The sequence below is a fragment of the Strigops habroptila genome, chromosome 20, assembly GCF_004027225.2.
Source record: "Strigops habroptila isolate Jane chromosome 20, bStrHab1.2.pri, whole genome shotgun sequence".
Lineage (NCBI taxonomy): Eukaryota > Metazoa > Chordata > Aves > Psittaciformes > Psittacidae > Strigops > Strigops habroptila.
The window spans coordinates 4,630,423-4,648,112 of NC_044296.2; the positions used below are offsets into that span (position 1 = coordinate 4,630,423).

At 49.2% G+C, this 17,690-nt stretch overlaps 1 protein-coding gene across 10 annotated transcripts in view; it reads left to right on the plus strand.

Annotated features, from left to right (window-relative positions):
- Positions 1–17,690, plus strand: part of PTPRS (protein tyrosine phosphatase receptor type S) — a 98,138-nt gene that overhangs the window by 6,721 nt on the left and 73,727 nt on the right. For all 10 annotated transcript variants that reach the window (XM_030509390.1, XM_030509394.1, XM_030509392.1 and 7 more), the window contains exons 2-3: positions 12,085–12,230; positions 13,169–13,310. In XM_030509390.1, coding sequence (XP_030365250.1) covers positions 12,085–12,230; positions 13,169–13,310 — 288 coding nt within the window. The remainder of the gene's footprint in view (positions 1–12,084; positions 12,231–13,168; positions 13,311–17,690) is intronic.

The window sequence follows — 17,690 nt, forward strand, 5'->3', positions numbered from 1 at the left end:
CTGTTAGGGCTTGGCAGAGGAGCCGCTTGTTCCGTCCAAGGGCACAGCAGATAACAGCGTGACTATGGAAGAGATCACAGCTAACCTAGACCTGAAGAGTGCCAGGAGAGAGCATTATAAATACATTTTGGACATCTACCACTAAGACTTTGAAAGGGGCTATTGCAACGAATGATTCACACAGTTGACATGGAATATGGCTTGACCTGTTTTCACATTATCGTTGCGCAGAGAAGATTAAGCGTGTCCCATCTTGCTTGTTGCAGACATGAAACACTGCTGTATCATGCAGGCTTACTTAAAACCAACGCTGGTACCTTCATCTCGAATGCACAGAATCATTTCTGTTGCCTTTTGAGGCCAAGAGGAAAAGCAAAGCTTTAAAGAAGAAAAAAACCCACCCAACTCCACAGAAAGAGCTGCAAGTGGTTTAGCATTCCACAAAGTTTCTCCGAGTCCTCCAAACCTTTAATTGACTCAGGAGCATAAAATTGAGAAGGGGAGAGAGTGTGAGAGCGCGCAGAGTGGCGCGAGCGCTCTGAATAATTTATTGTCCTTTGAAGTTGCAAGAGAAATCTCAGCTGCCTTGGGGAACCGTTTCTGCCCGCTCTGAAAGGGTTTCTCCTCAGTTTCAGCTCGTTCAGAGGCCGATAGTTTTGCATTTTCTGCATAATTAATGAGCACAGCTCCCCCCCAGCACACACACAGCCCCCACAGTGGTGGGGTGAGCAGACTTGGTGGGGGTTTTAATTAATAAAGTCAAATTAATTTGGCTCCGTCCTCTTCCTCCCTCACCTCCGTGGAGCTGGTGGGTTTATTCGTCAGGCGGAGCGTGCTGTTGAGTGCCGACACTGACACATATTCAGCCTGGACTTGGGTCTCTTGCAATGGATGTATAAAATGACAGTGGGGGTATTGTGCCGATGAGCTGTTAAAGATCACCTTGAGACTGGCTCTCGTGATCATCACCCAGTGACCCAGGAAGATCCTTCAGCTCTCGTTGGTCTTTGTCTGTTCTATGGGTAGGATCTGGTTGGGTTTGAGGGCTTTCTGCGTAGTCTTTCTCTTTATGATAGGCCCCTTTCCTTAGAAGATCTGCTAATTGTGGTTAATTCCAGTAGCTGCCACTTGAGGGACAGCCTTCACCTTCTGCCCCAGTGCCTGGAGGGGCTGCATTGCAGCCTTCTGGCTGGGGTCTAACACGAGTAGAAACTGTCCTACTAAACCCAAAACCTCACCTTCCTCAATTACTGTCTAGATAGAAGAATTTAAGGCGTCCTTGCTGCTGCTTTTCCATGTTTCCAGTCTCTCTTGCTCATGTGTTGCACTGTTTCTGGCTCACGGAATCTCTGGTTATCCCAAAGCTGACTCTGTAAGATTCCCACTGCTCTCAGTTCTCAGCACTGTTGTTGGAGTCTCCCATTTTTCCCTTCTTTTGTGTTGATGTGCCCGCTACAAATCTGAACGATGAGTATAGTGGTTCAGAGACAGAAACTGTAATGTGTGGTAGGAGTTGAAGTTCATGATTGTTGAAGTTTGTGTTCACCCATTAGTCATGGCTTTAGTAGGTTTTGGTTTCTTGTTTTCAAGATCTCCCATCTTGAGCTCCCTCAACAACCCAATCTCAATACTGATAAGCTCACAATTTACTGGTAAGGCCCAGGGTAAGGTGTTTCAAGGTTGTATACCCAGAATCAACTTTTGGTTCATGGAAAATATGAGCTGGACTCTCTTACCAGAGGTCTGATAGGAATGATGTAACAAGCTTTTGAAAACACCCAAAACTGTACTGTAGGAATTGTACCTTTCCTGTAGACCAGGAAACTTCCTCTTTTGACTGAAAGAAAGAAGCAGACAACAGGTAGGAAGTGGAAGTAATATAGCTTTTATTTACAGGAATTAAAGAGCAAAAGAAGGACAAGAGTTTTATTAGATGGTGTATTACTTACCTGGAGTGCCCTTCACCCCCAGCTGGTCCCTACAAGAATGTATTAGCTGGCAAATCTACTGTAGTGCTGCAGCCCCATCTGAACAGTGATACAAGATGGGACCTCACATACGTGCTTACGTTTTGCAAAGGTCTTTGGTCATATCACTGACCCAGAGATCAGAACCCATCTCGCTGATCACATCCTTGGGGCTTCCAGCGCTGCGCTTGCTCTGAAGGACCATGAGATGCAGAAGGTTGTAGCAGTTTGTTTTCCCCGTTGCTGCTGACTCCACTGTCGCTTTTCAGCAGCTCAGGACCTCTGCTGGGCTATATTAAGATGGCATGTCCCCCTGGGAGCTGGGATCCTTGCACGTTAAGCTTTTGCTGCTTTCATGCTTGTCCCGTAGGAGGTGGCTTTTCATGTTTTGGTACCTCCCATAGACTGATTTTTTTAGCGACTCAAACAGAGCAGTGGAAGTTGAGTCAAGAGCCAAGTCCTTTCTGGCTGTGTCTTTTCCAGGTGGGAGTGCATTCTCCAGGATGCCAATATCGATGGCACAGCAGAAGCTGTGCTAGCAATGTAGCAAGGGGAGGCAGAGCTCCCTGCCTTAAGCTTCTGATTGCAAACAATCCAGGATTGCTGACATGACATTGATGGACATGGGGGCCTCATTAAATTGCCAGGATAGCTCCTTGGGTTTCTTGCTCTTGCTCTGGGTTATTATGCCTTGTTATAAGACTTGCAGACAAATACGGAATGAGATGTTGTTACAGTTGATTGAAAGCCCTCGTGTACCCCCAGGGCGCTGGCTGGCCACGTTCTGAGGCTGCGTGTGCCCCTGTGCTTGGTGGCCCTTCAGCAGCTGATCCCAGGGCTGCCGTCTTACATGACAGCATTGCTTGTCTGCTTCAGCTCTTGCTGCTCACAAGGAGCAGCTTTCTTCCTGCCATTGTGTTGTAGTACCAGAAGGTGAACGAGAATCCTGGCCAGAGGTCCGTCTGCACTACCACCTACTTGCTCCTCTGCTCCTCTGGTTGATAGTACCAGGCAGGGGGAATGGAACCATGCTGTGCTGGGTGCAGGCAGGAAGCAGGGAGAGAAGCAGTCAGTACACCTGAAGTGCTCTCCATCTGAATTGGTAAGAGCAGGGAGGTGGGGAAACTGAGGCACGGGAAGAAGAGATTTGTGGAAGGGGGCCACAGAATGCGTTGAAAAGCAAACTCAATCTTGCATCTTCTAGATCACATTCCCTCATTAACATACTCCTTACACAGCTACATGCTGCCTCTTTCCGTCCTTTCCTGCCCGACGTGCAGAATCCCATTCTGATGCTGAGCACCAGCTGCCTGCCAAAATCCAGATCCCTTCACCCCCAGTGACACCCAGTAACACCCAGTAACACCCAAGTGTTAATCCCCTATTTCTCATTCATTACACTGAGCCCACATGGTGCTCCAGGCTTCCGCGATGCCACAGCTCTTACCGGACACTGCCCATCTCAGGTGGGAAGCACCAGATACCAGTTTTCCTGTGAGGAAGGGAGGAAGGTCCAGAATACCATCCCACCCCCTGCAGAACAGGGGCAGGGTATATTTACAATATGCCCTGTACATTTGCATAAATCCCAGTTGGAAGAATGTTTTCCTTGGCTGTATCAGGGTGCCAGGCACTGGGTTTGTGACTGATCCATGGCAGTGACAAACACCCTGCGTGCTGTGGAGGGAGGTGGATCCCTTCCATACATATGGATGTATGATGGTAGCCTGGAGAATTCCTGCTGAAACTGGATGACTTCATGCTAGCTGCTGTTCCCCTGCGATAAGGCTTGGTCCCATCTCTGAAAACTAGACCAGAAGGAAGAGTTATGCTTCCCCTCCAGCAGGCAGGATAACGTGGTTTTTCTCACCTTGGGTGTCAGAACTAGGAATAGATCTTTGGTAGCCTCAGTCTTATCCTGCTTCCACTGCTGCAGGCTCGTACCTCCTCTTCCAAAGGGTCTGTATCTGAGTGAGTTGCAGATAGGAGCCTGAAGGCTGCCTGGATGTGCCAGATCCCTAAAATGATAAACCTCATGGCAAGAACAGCTTGGTATGGTGCTGGCTATGAAAGGTGTGCTGCCTCGTTCAGGCTGAGGGGCAAGGTGGGAGCTGGCAGCACGCGCTGGCATCAGAAAGGAGCAGGCATTGGGGTTGTTGGACAGCCAGTGGAGCAAAGGAGGACGAAATTAATTCTTGATCTTTCTCACCCATCTTCTGCTTGTCTTAAATCCCATGCTGGGTCATATCCTTCACTGCTGTCCTTCATTCTCTGGGGCCTTGCAAGAAGGGAGAGGAGTAATCTTTCAAGTGACATTCCCCTGTGTCCAACAGGGAAAAAGCGTGCCTTCACTCCGGTGTAGCCCAGCTTTCCTGAGGTGGGTAAGGGCTTTGGTGGATCAGCAGCAGGGGAATAGCAAGGTGGAAGCATTTCACTTCTAAAAAAACATCCTCAATCTTTTTTTACCCTCCTTTCCCAGCCTCGCCAGTCCCATCTCCCTGAAGGGAGCCAAGAGCTGCTGACAGTAAGAGGAAGTCTCTGTCTGAAGCCTATAATTATCCTGTCTGCCTTCCCAGAAAAGGCCAGTTGGGGAGCGAGTGTGCTTGTGTTCCACGGACCAGCCCCGCGTTCTGCTGCCTCCCCAATTACTGCTTAATGGACTTTTTATGATGATAAGACGACTGGGTTGGGGAGAAGTTATTGACGGGGAAATGGAATATAATTCACTCCTTGTTTGTTTGTTCTGTCAGAAACCCCTCATTTTAATTTTATTTGTGAGGCACTGAGGAACAGCCCGTGGGGAAAAAAACCTGCAGAATCTGTCAGTAAAACCCTGGATTCAAGGGCCAGAGTCTGTGCAGGACCCTTCCAAAGGGGTGTTTTCAGTCTTGTTGAGCGTCTCCATAGAGACCCTCCCCACCACCTGCATCAGTCCTGCTCCCGGTTTGCAGCTCTCGCTCCTCTTGCGAAGACAAATGTAAATTACAGAGCCATCTTTCTTGCCTCTACCCCTCTTGCAAGCTCCCCCCCGCTCCCTAATGCCTCTGCTTTGAAATACATACCCATTCCAAACATCACATTCTTGCTCCCCACTCTCCATCTGTCTCAAATTTGGCTGCTCTCTCCTGTTTTCATCTGCTCCGTGGTTTGTCTCTTCTGTCTAATCTTCACTTCCTTGCTCTGGCTCTGAACACCTCCCTCCTTTCCATCTTGCTCCAGTTCCCTTGCATTTTCATAGAATCAGACTGGTTTGGGTTGGAAGGGACCTTAAAGCTCCTCCAGTTCCAACCCCCTGCCACGGGCAGGGACACCTTCCACTAGAGCAGGTTGCTCCAAGCCCCTGTGTCCAACCTGGGCTTGAACACTGCCAGGGATGGGGCAGCCACAGCTTCTCTGGGCACCCTGTGCCAGCGCCTCAGCACCCTCATAATAAAGAATTTCTTCCTAATATCTAATCGAAATTTTCCCTGTTGATCTCTCTTTATCCCCACTGATTTTCCCATCCTTCCTACCCTCTGCTCTCCTCTTTATCTCCTGGTCACTGGTGTGACAAAGCTGTTCCTCTGCTCCTCTGGCCGTGCCTCCAGGTTGTTCCCGCTGCTCAGCACTCCCACCCAGATCCCTCAAATGCAGGGCATGCATCTGCTGCATGCAGCAGCCCGTGTGTGTAAAACACATTTCCTACAGCAGCTAAGAAACACTCAGTGCATGGCTGGAGCCAGATCTCACATTCCTGGAGAGGATTTTAGGAGGGGAGATGAAAGCGCTACCGCCCAGGGCTGTAGCTGGGGAGCACCTTGTGCTCCTTCTGTGATTATGAGCCTGTCAGCAGCTGTGGAAAACGGTGATGGAGTTTCACTAGATCAGCAGAAAGTTTCAGCCCAAAAACCAAAGGGAAGGGGGAGGAGGAAGAGAGGGGGTTTAACGCTTTGTATGCCAGTGAGAACACCATGGGATTCCTTCCTGCTTGCTCTTGAAGTTAGCGAGGGGTGAGAAATAATGAAGAGAGATGTCACCGTTTAAGCTAACGTGACCTGGTTGTTGGGAGATGACAAAGCTTTTGTCTGACTTTTGTTTTTTATCCTTTTCCCACCAAGAACTACCTCTAGAAGAACGTCTCCGAGTTCTGTCTGTAGTGATCTTCTGGTGGTTATTTTCTTGGTTTGTATTACAGTATTTAGAGGCTGTAGTTGTGTGCAGTACCACCTAGGGTGTTGAGTGCTGTTCTGAGACCAGCCTTTGCTCCAAATAGCTCGTGCTGTCTAGACTAAGGCAGGTGTGAGAAATGAGGATTGTCACCTCCGCGCTATGGATGGCAGACTGAGGTGCGGGAAGGGTGAGTGCCCAAGGTCAGCCCAGTTTGCATCAGAGCCAGAGATCTGAATCCCCATTACAAGAATCATCTGGAGCCTGGAAGAGCAGAGTGGGGTGTGCTAATAGCAGAATAACATTGACCATGAGTGGCTTAATGGTCTCATCTTTACCTTCGTTCTTGAAAGGTAGAGGAGCGTATATGTGTATGTATATGCGCAAATAAGGGTAAATTTGGATCTGCTCGGTATTTTTGAGCTAGGATAAAGGTTGTTGCTGGCTAATGTGCCCTGAATCTCTCTTGTAGTGTGGGCGCACTGGCAGGGTGGGCAGCTCCACAGGGAAATGTCGGCCTCAGCATGACGGGGCCATTTGTTGAAGGTCGACTGGGAACAGCAGGCAAAAGGGGAGCTGCTGTACGCCTTTAGGAAGGCTATGATAAGCTGGCCAAACGGCAAGAAAATGGCCTGCCTGCTGTGCTCTTGCTTTTGCTTTAGTTCCTGTGGCGGAGCTCAGGTACCGCGTTCCCTAGGGTGGGAATAATGAGTGTTTATTCACCAGCGAAGGAGGAGCCGAATCCTGGCTCCGGCGCGGTGTGCCCGGCGCGTGGGCCTCCACCACAGCGCTGCCAGCAGGGACCCGGGGCACCAGAAATGGAAGCAAAACCTTTTAAACTACGTGTTTTGTAGCTGCCTTTCTTTTGTCTCCATGGATCGCTGCCGCTGTGGGCGAGGGGCCCTTTCAGCCAGGCTCACGCTGCTCTCTGTGCTGGGGCCAGATGAAAGAATAAGTGGTTTGTCTTTATTTGTGGTCTATTGTCGAGGTGCTTTCCTGGGGGGGGGGGGCGGGAGGGGTGTTAAGCACAAAGGTGAATTTTGCCATCTCAGTTCAGCACCGGGTCCCCGCTGTGGGGCTGGAGATGAGGGGAGAGCGCTGGGGGGTGCAGGAGGAAGCAGGGATGTGCCCCCTCAGGGGGAGCCATGGGGCAGAGGGATGTCTTACACACACGCTGCTCATTCCTTGCCAAAGCTGAGGCAGGTAATACAGCGATGTGGTCAGGGACCATGCTCTGGCCATTCCTTGGTGCCTGTGGGGTGAGACAGGCTGTTACCATGGCGGCGATGCCCTCAGGCCTCCCCTGTGGGGAGCGGCTGGAAGGGGACATGGCGGACATGTCCTCCTCCTCCCTGTGGGAGCAGCTTGGACCTGCCCCAAGGCTGGCGGGCTGTGGCTTAGCATGGAGGAGCAATTCAGATCACAGTGAGGTCTCCTAGCCATTTTGGTAGCAAGGTGTGAGGGGTCTTCTCGTCCCCATGGCAGAGAGGAGGAAGGCTGTGTGCCACCGGCTGCTCCCGTGCCCATCACCGTGAGGGTTTTACCTCAAGAGCTTCACGGTGTAGGGCAGGTTCTGCCCATACGTGTGTACTCGTGCAGCCCAGGCTGGAGGGGCAGGGGCTGTCGTCACTCTGCTCTTGTTGGTCCCTACATTTCCCAAGTTGTCCCCCATTCCTGAGCCAGCTCCAGAGCATTTTGGCTGAGGTGGATGTTGGTATCCATCTTTGCAGGCTGGCATGGAGTGCTTTGAGAATCAATTTCATCTCAGAAAGGCCCAGGGGAGTCGATATTTCCCCACCATGATCTGTCTCTCTCCTTCCCCGCATTCAGGCTAACTCCAGTCAGCCTTCCCTGAAACTACCTGGGGCTGGGAAGGGAGCTGCCGGCTGCCATGAAGCTGGGGCTTCGTTTGGCTGCCTTAGCTGAGCTGGTGCGAGTTCTCCCCTCAGCTTTTCAGGCTGTCTCTCCCATATTGTGGCTGGAACATACTGGGGTAGCGTGGAGAAAGCTGCTCTTACCCTGTGATGTGTCTGTGAGGCTAAATGCATCCCTGACCTCCTGGTCCCTCCACAACCCCACCGGCAGTGCTGGCGGTGCTGGTCTCACTTTGCAGACCAGGCTAATGGGAGACAAAGGGAGAAGGATCCATGGAGCAAGTTCATAACTCTGCTTTGGCTTTGTCTCCCCACCCTGCTCCTGTTCGGCTGTCATCTCAGACCTCTTAAGCCCATTTGTGCTCCTGCCTCTCTCCCACTCCTCAAACCACCTCTGGGTTCTCCATCCTTTCCTCTGTCTTTGGCTTTTGATGTTTCAGACAGGCATATGGTGGCCGGTCTGTCTCCCTTGTTCCTTGTCTATCACCCACTATTCACCATAGCAGCAGTTCCTGAGGGACATTTGGGTTTAAAGGGTGAGATGTCCCCTCCTTTTCCCCACTCCTACATCTATCAAGCTTCCTTGCTGTAAAGCTGCTCAGACTGGTTTGTCATCTGTGTATCGTTAGCAAGGAGATGTTGGGTTGGGGTTTTTTTTTTTACATGACTGCATTTGAAGAACTTTTTCTGCTTTGGTGCCACATGAAAGAAGGATGGAAGGAGAAGTGAGGCAGCAGCATCTTCCTCTTCTGTGAGGAAAGCTGCCTTGGTGTGCAGCCCTTGTACGTGGGCTGGTGGTGTACCGCGCTCCTCCAGTGCGTGTGCCTTGGGGAGGAGTAGGACACCCCACACGTATCCCCTTGCAGCTCCTTCTCATCGGGGACTCAGGGCAGGAGCAGAGCTGTCTGGAAGGGATGGCAGGACTTGGGTCAGGGGGTATGTGTGCTGATGATCTTTGCGGATGCCATTACAGAGCGCGGAATGGGTGGTGAATAAGTGTCTCTTCCTTACATGTGTCCAGCGTGTGTTGCTTGCCCTGGCTGTTGCTTTTGGGAAGTGTGTAGGTGGTGGGCAGGAGTGAAAGGTTCAGTTTGACTTGATGGCTTTCCATTAAGCTGTAGAGAAGAATCATAGGTACACAGCAGTCATCCGATCTTTTTATCCTTCTCTCCAGAGACCCAGACCCTGCAGGAAGACTCTTGTAGTAGGAATAGTCTTTTAAGCTTGAGGTTTTTCCATTCCTGTTTTGATACTGGAAGAAAAACCCAGGTTCTGCTACTTTGCAAGCAGAGAAAGGGGAAAAAGAAAAATCTCTTGTTACCACTGGGCCGAGGTGAAACTCAAACTTGGACTTTCCAAGGCTGGCTTGTTCTCAGCTCTCCATGAGAGAAGATGGTGGAGTGATATAACATCTCCTGGATTGCAAGTATGTCATCTGGAAGACGCCTGTCTCTGATTTTTGTTTATTCATTTAAAGCAGACGTCCAGCAATTTTGGCAAATGAGGGGAAACACATAAGCCCCTCAGAGCGGGGCTGATGGCGTTTCACTTTCCTTGTTCCTGCTTTTGGAGGCTTTCAAAGTGATTTGCAGAGCTGAAGACTGAATCCTAACTCCGTGTTTCGCTGCAGGCTGGACTTGGCACGGCAGAGCTGTGGCAATCCTACGCAGCACGTAGGAATTTGTTTCAGCTTTGTATCATCACCGCCTTGCCTGCGATAGCGCTGGCTTGCTCTTCTCGGAGGGGAGAGGGTTGTTGTGCGCTCAGCGTGGGCTGGAGTGACAAGTGCTGCAGTGACTGGGGGTGCATAGGTGGGGAGCACAGCGGGGAGGGGGGGGAGGACCAAAATCAGCGTCTGGAGCTCAGAGGCTTGGGCAATTTTAGAATCAACAATTTAGCTTTGATTTTCGCTGATTTTCCAAGTGAGTAGCAAAATGTAAGGGGTTGTGTGGTAGGGATTCGGGTTTGGTTTCTGTGTCTCTTGCTGAGTTTCTCGTAGGCAGCTCAGCGTTGCGGTGAGCTCCGTTCACAGAGCAGCTCAGCGTCCCCATTACCACCCAGTGAGTCGATGGAGCTCCCCAAAAACGGCTGCTGAGCAATGACTCCAAGCAGGCTATTTTATTTTGGAGCACCGTCCTTTTCTTCAAGACAGAAATAGAACCTTATTTTCCTCCTCAGCTGTGCTCTCATCATCCTGCATGCACTCATTTAAATGTATATGTGACATTAAGGATTATTAGGGGCTTTTATTTTAGGAAATGAACTTGCATCAATAAAGTGTTCTTAAAAGCCCTGGATGTTTTTGACTACCTTCAGAATTGACTTCCGCAACCTCTTCAGATATTGAACCGAGGAGAAGAGAGGAAGGAAGTCAGGTTGCTGGCAGAGTGAGCATTTATATTTCGGCCTGAAGCAAGGCTTTGGGTTTGCCTTTCTCAGATGATACCCCGGTGCCATCTCCTCCATTGGGACTTGCTTGATAACCTTTAGCGGTAACACTGCAAAGACGACTGACCTCTAAATATAGATTTGGATATTTATAAAGCTGATGCTTTGTACACACAGCATTCAGGGGGACATAAACAGCTCCAGCGAATTGTATTTACCTCCAGCATGGAAACAAATGCTTGATTGCATCACATGAGCTTGCTCAGTGGCTTTTATTTATATACTGCTGGCCGCACCGGGCAGGGAAGGGGGGCATGTTTCCTTTTGTCTTTCAACCCCTAAAAGACCCTGGAGACTTGTCTCTAGCTGCCATTTGCCCTCTTCTGGAGCTCTGTGGTAGGCTCTTTCCATCTTATTTTATAGACTGGGAGTATGTACATCTAAATACACACGTTTCGGAGTCACGTGCTCTGCTTTTCTCAAGAGTAACAGACGGCAACTTTATGATCTGAGTGATTTTATTTGAACACAGCTGTGGCCTCGTGATTTCAATATTTCAATCAATTTTAAACTAACTAGATGAGAGGAAACTGCGCAGGGAAAGCAGGTTAGAGCATGGAGGGAGGATTCCCAGAGGATAGAGGCAATACAGGTGCTGCACAGGCACTTCTGGCCTCATCGTCCTATCACAAGAAGGCCGCTGACACCTTCTTTGGTCAGAAAGCCCATCCCGGCATCCTCTCCCCTCCCTGCAGAGGTGCTTTTGAAGGCAGTCAGACATGGATGGAAGTCAGTGGCAGGGTGTGAGGGAGAGCTGCTGCCAGCTCAGGTGGTGTTCCTTTGGGTCCAGGCTGGCTAAAACAGAGCCCAGGCTCCGAGTGTGTTTGTTGAGGCATCACCGCACCTTTGAGCATCTGGTTGAGAGGAGTTTGAAGAGCTTTTGGCTTCGTCAGCAGCATGAATCCCTTGTTTTTCTCAGATGTCTCATGATGAGAAGAGGGGAAGGGCGAACTGCAGGAGCAGACTGCAGACTTGGCTGCCATGGTCTTGGTCTTGACAACTGGATTGTTTTGAAATGATCACAGCTTCTGTCTGTTGGGCTGTGTCCTGTTCCACAGGATGGTATATCTGTTGCTGTGTATGTGTACCAGTGAGGGGCAGAGGAAAGACTTGCAGATGAAAACAGAGGTACTATAAGCCAAGGAGGTTTCACATCCTAAAGCCAAGTTCCTACACCATTTATTTCATGGTCCTTCTCCCACCTTTTACCCCTGCCTTGGGTATGTTCCTATAAATGTCCCCCATTCCTTGGTGTTGCAGTCATCTGCTAGGATTTGGGGAGCACAATTCAATGTTTCTCGGTGTTGTTTTCAGGTCTACCAGCTTTTGGTAGTGATCATTAGAAGGACTTTGCAAGGGCAAAATGCAAAAACAGTTTAAAAGTCCGCTTTTCAGAAGCAAAAGAAACTTTGCAACATCATTGCATTGAAATCTCTTTGTTGGATCAAGCCCTTAATCATTTTGTGCTGTAACTTCTTCATATGTAAAATGGAGGTATAGACTGTTGTTTCCTAACAGGCCAAGAGGTTTCATTTCATCTGAGATCGTTAGAGAATAGCAGTGATAATGCAACTATTAATTACAAACAGTGCTTATTAGAATTTGTTTTCCCTTGTGCCAATGATGAGAATTTCTTTTTTCTCTTAAAGGTCCTCCTGTGTTCATTAAGAAACCTGTGGACCAAATTGGTGTGTCAGGAGGGGTGGCCTCCTTTGTCTGCCAAGCGACTGGAGACCCAAAGCCACGGGTCACCTGGAACAAGAAAGGGAAGAAAGTGAACTCTCAGAGGTTTGAGGTAAGAGATGTCCTTGAACTCTGTGTCTGTGTAAAGAGAGAGAGACTGACACAAAGCAGCTAGTGCTCTTCTTTGGCCATTCTCAGGCCTGATAATAAAGGGAGGTTTGGAAGGGGAGGAGTTTTAACAGCAGCAGGAGCGAAATGCAAGCTCTTGGCCATGTCAACCGCTGGGCTTGTTCCAAAGCAAGTGAGTCTTGGCTCACTTACGTTATTGAAGTTTTTTGTTTTGTTGTTTCTTTTCCCCTCCTGGGACATGGTATAAAGCTGCCTTCTTCCTTCCCTAAGAAACCCCAACTAAGCTGATGGCGCTTCAGCTCTGTAAATGCACCTTTCATACTCATCCATGGTTCATTATTTTAACCCTAGGACGGCCTGGAGTAACGTTACAGTTGCTGGCAACCAGACCCAAGCAATTGGCATTGTTTAGATAGAAATGAGAGTGGAGGAACAAGGACTAGGAGGTCATCCTGTGGAATTTGCTGTGGGCCTCAGCCCTGCCAGGCAGCTGTGTGCTGAGAGGAGCTTTGTGGTGTCAGCTGCCCATGCAGATGGAGGAACAAGGCGGGGGTTCATTTTTATTTTGTTTTCACTTGCTCTGCTTCCTCCTCCTCCGTCACAGTTGTGCTCTGAACACCCACCCCACACACACCATCACCATGGCTCACTCTTTCAAAGTGCTTGAGATGTACATAGCAGTTTTGTATGGGTCAGAGACAGGGCTTGGCGTGTAACAGTTCTCTTGTCACCTTGAGGTCAGCAGAGAGACAAGTTGACCATGTCGTTTATGTGTAGGGGATTGTGAGGCAGCTGCCGAAGTGTGTTTGTGAGTGTGTGTGCTTCTATAAATGCTTGTGCCTCCTTTAGAAGCAGGAACAAACCTTCTACTCACAAGCCAAAGAGGCTTACTATATGTCTCTCTTCCCCTTTATCCCCCAGACAATTGAATTTGATGAAAGTGCAGGTGCTGTGTTGAGGATCCAGCCCCTCCGCACTCCCCGGGATGAGAACATTTACGAGTGTGTTGCTCAGAACCCTCACGGGGAGGTCACCGTCCATGCCAAGCTCACCGTCCTCCGAGGTAAGAGCACGCCTGCCTGCAGTGTGTCAGTGTCACAGGGGGAAGGGAGCCTCCAGCCTCTCTGTTCCTTCCTAGGAGTGGGAAGGCTGTTAAAAAATGCATGGCCAAGGCACAAGTCCTCCTTGTTTTGGTTTGTTTGAACTGTCAGATCTGTTTTGCTATTGCAGAGAGTCGTAAAATCGCTATTTAAGAAACAAAGCTAAAACTGGACCACTCGAGGAGGTTTGACTGGGTGATGGGCCGAGGTTCCTTCCAACCCGAATTATTCTATGACTTTATGATCTTCCCTCCCCTCCAATAAAAATGCCTTCCTCGGGTTTATAAGCAGCACCAAAACCTCCCCATCATTCTGCTCAGAAACATGGCACCACTCATCCAGACACACTAGAAAACCTTCATTGGGGGAATCACTTAATGGGCTGAGGTTAAGATGAGTATGCATCTACAGAGGCTTTTGTGCAGTTGTTAGCAGTGCCAGCCTCTTCCCTTGAGCAGGATACCTGTTTTGTCCTTCTGGGCATCTTCCCCCTTTGCATGAAGCACAGAGTCCTTTGCTTCATGCACTCTCCAAGAAAACAGTTCCCCTCTCCATTTTTGTTCTGGTTCTTTTTTCACTTCTCTCCCCTATAGAGGATGTTTGCATGGATGCCTCCTTCATGTCATCTGTTTGAAATATGCTCCCTGAACTTGATGTGGGGGAGGGAACAATATGCTGTTGCTGTGGATGCCTCTGGATGTTTGCTGTTCTTACCCCAGAGATGTGCAGCATCGCTGTGTGAAGCACTCAGCTAGGCTGCTTGCTAAAACTGACCCATGTTAGGGGAAAAGATGTGTGGGGTTCTCTGCTCGAATACAGGCCAATGCGAGTGACCCTGGCAGGAGGGTTGTGGTGGATACCTGCCTGAGAGCTCCTGAAGGGAGCCCAGCTTGGGAACACTGGCTGTTGATGAAGCCAGCAGCAGAAGGTGCTGCAGAAAAGCCATGGTACTTGCAGTAAGAGGCATTATTTCTGCAGCGAGCATGGGTAACAACAGGTTTAGGTGCTCCAGGCAGCGTGTGATCCTCCCAAGGCCAAGTGGAAGCTCTGCATGTGTGCCAGTTGCTTTTTCTTCAGTGTTCTCTCCAAGAGCATCTCAAATCCTTTTGTTTGAACAGACACTGAGCACATCCTTCATAGTGCAGAGTGAAATTTGTCTGCAAATCCCCAACGTACAGCAGTAAATAAAGACCAGACATAAAGGGCACATGGCAAAGCCCTTGACCTCCCCTTGTAGCAGGGAATATCCCTTCTGCTGCCCACCTGGCAGGTTCTGTCTTGTCAAGATGCTGGCTGCCTTTGAGCATGTGGGCCCATGGTCCAGTCATGCCTGACAGATTTGTGTAGGTGCACTTAAATCTTTGTGTAGCTCCTTTGCCTGGCGTGGCATTTAACCTTCTGTTAGCAGTACGTGGTGGGATGTATCTGTCAGGAGATTGGAACAGTGCTTGATGACAAGAGTGTGTCTAGCTGAAGTTACTGCAGAGGGCTGGGAGCCTTATTCTTCACACTTATTCCTGTATATTCCTTGGGAGCTGTGACAGTTTGAAAGAAGTGCCCTGCAAGCATACTCCGAAGTTTCTACCCCTTGAATTTAGCTACAAGCAGTGGCAAAGGAGAAGGTTGTCCTCCAGCTGCAGCCCTCAGAAATCCCTTGGATTCTCACAGCGTTTTTAAGGCACTCTCCACCAGAAGAAAGCTGCAGTCTATAGGAAATGAGCTGAGCTCAGTGCTTGTCCTTAGGGACCAAGGTTCTTTGCACGTGTCTTTTTGCAGCTCTTCCTTCCGGTGTCAGCGTCAGACACGTCAGCTGGAGAGGCAGATGACAGGACAGGAGCTGCATCTCCCCACCACCTGACTAATTACGCACTTTGCTGATCCCACCACAACATGATGACTGTGTGCTCTGCTCCCGTGTTACACAAGCACTCCTGTGCTGTTTGCCTTCTTTGGTAGCTTTGTGAACGGACTGTGCAAGAGCAGCGAAGGTGCCTGCTTCAGGGAATGTAGGGGAGCAGTGATCAGCTGCAGGGCTCGGCCAAGATGTTGTTGAAGAGCATCAAGGAAGCACTTTCTGTAGCATACCTTCCCATTCCCTGCTCAGCTGGCGTTATTCCATCCTTAATGTTTCCTTAGATTTCCCACAGCAAAGATTGTCTCCTCTTTATCCATACTTTTAAGTGCTGGGAAAGTTAAAAGGACCAAGCAAAAATCCCCTAATCTCCACAAAGTTAGCATGCTGGCATCTATTCCTCTCCTTTCCTCTCCTTCTGCATTCTCCCACTCTCCTGTTTGTCTTTTCTCTGTCTTTCCTTGCAAGGCCTCCTCCTCCTTCCCGTCTCCTCTCACTTTCAGGACTCATGCTTAGCATAAAGATGGGGGCTGCTCCACAGCTCGGAGAGGAATGTGAGCTGTCACTTGTGGAAGCTGTTCCCTTGGCGGACTGTGGAGCAGGGAAACCTGGGCCTGTGCCGTTCCATAGTCGGCAGGATGGGCTTTGCAGTTGTGCTGCAGCCTGTTGGCTTTGCTGTTGTGATCACAGTTAGACATAGGTGTGTGTACCTTCATGCTGTACACATTCATGGGCTGTTACAGGATTTCCTCAACCTCAGTGCAGGACAATCTCATGAACAGACAAGAAAATAATACATTCTTCCCTCCTAGATGCAGCTGCTGGAGGGATTGAGAGTAAACCCCTTTTTGCTTATGTACATGACTACTCCTGGATCAGACCCGGATAGAAAGCCACATGCATTCACTTAAAAACAGGACGCTGCAGGAGAGGAAACCTTTGGGAGCTTCTGGGAAGCAGAGCTTGTGATGGACACCATTCAACTTACACAAAGTCTCTTAACAGCAGCTCCTCTGGCTTGTTTGTCCTTCCTGCTCTGCTTCTCAAGGGATTTGAGTTTTGATAGGGCTGTGGAGACTTGCTGTTCTTTCCACAGCTGGCTAGACGTAGTGCCTGCAAACCTGATTGCTGCAGAGCCCGAAGAAAAGGAAGGAAGGTGGTTTTGGGAAGCATTTTCCAGTTATTGTTGACTCCAGCTGCTGTCATTTTTCATTATAACTTAGGCATGAAGGAAGAGGGTTGGCACAGGCACCCGAGCTCCCAGTTGGTATCATTTCTCTCAGCTCCACACTCCCAGGAAAAATATACGTATTTATTATCATTATTGCTCCCTCTGTACAGATCATACTTTTTCTCCACTTGTTTAGGAGCCTGAGACAAAGATTCTCATGCTGTAAAGGGTTGTCCCATGCTGGCAGCAGCTGAGGGGACAGGGGGCTTTGCCTCAGCTTTCTGCCTGCATTGCCTCTGCTGCTGGGAGGCACGAGCTGGGGTTCAAGCAGGGGCCAGGCTGGTTTGGTGCTTTGCTCTGTTGAAGCTGATAGAGACAGTTCCATGGAGGTTACCCTTGGAGAGTCAGTAGTAACTGCAGCTTGATCCCATAAAAACCAGTGCTTGGTCCAGTTAAATGTAATGGAACAAAATTCACTGTGCCCTGATCTGTCGCTCGCTGCGTGCTGGCTGATGCTGCCTCTTCCTGAGGATTACTGTGGTCTGGAAAATTGAGGAGAGCTATTAGACATGCAAGGTCTGCGGTACTTAGTACCAGAGTATGATTCAGGCTGCTCTGGACAGACTTTCAAAACTTCTTTTTGCAGTTTTTCCCTGTCGATGTCTTTTTAGGAAACGGTCATATATTTCTCTTACTAATTCTGGCCCGTGTTTTTCCTCACACATTTCCTACTCCAAGAGGAGATCTAGTGTGGGCATGTCTAAAGTTCTAGCCAGATCCCTGCTGTGTTGTTGGGGCTTTTTGTAATGGTTGGCTTTAGATCAGCAAAAGCTAAAGATAAATCAGTTCTAGATGCTGAGCAGAAAGCATGGGGTCCCCCAGCAGCACATCTTCAAGAGCAGCCGGCCCCTCGGAAATGCGACCTTGCCACTTGATGAGTTCTTGGCAGTCTTGCTTCAAACTTGACTTGTTTTGCTTTTCTTGTAGTGACCTGAAAATCAGGCAGCGTTGGAAGCAGATCAGTTGTGTAGCTTGTGAATAATGTCAGAGTGATTTTACCTCAGATGCCTTTCTGAGGAGGGTATATAGGGATACATTAGCCAGGGAAGACAGTGGGTTACCTGCGCTGTTAAGGGGTCCAACACGCAGATCTAAGCATGTTTTATTGTTTATAAGGCTGCACATTTTTAATAACATTGTTAGGCTATTTCTGTTTTCATAGTAAAACTTTCAGATCAAAATGAATGGACTCAACAGAGCATTTAATGAGACTCCTCCATGTATTAACATTGTCTTTGGCTGTGAAGTAACAGTTAACTA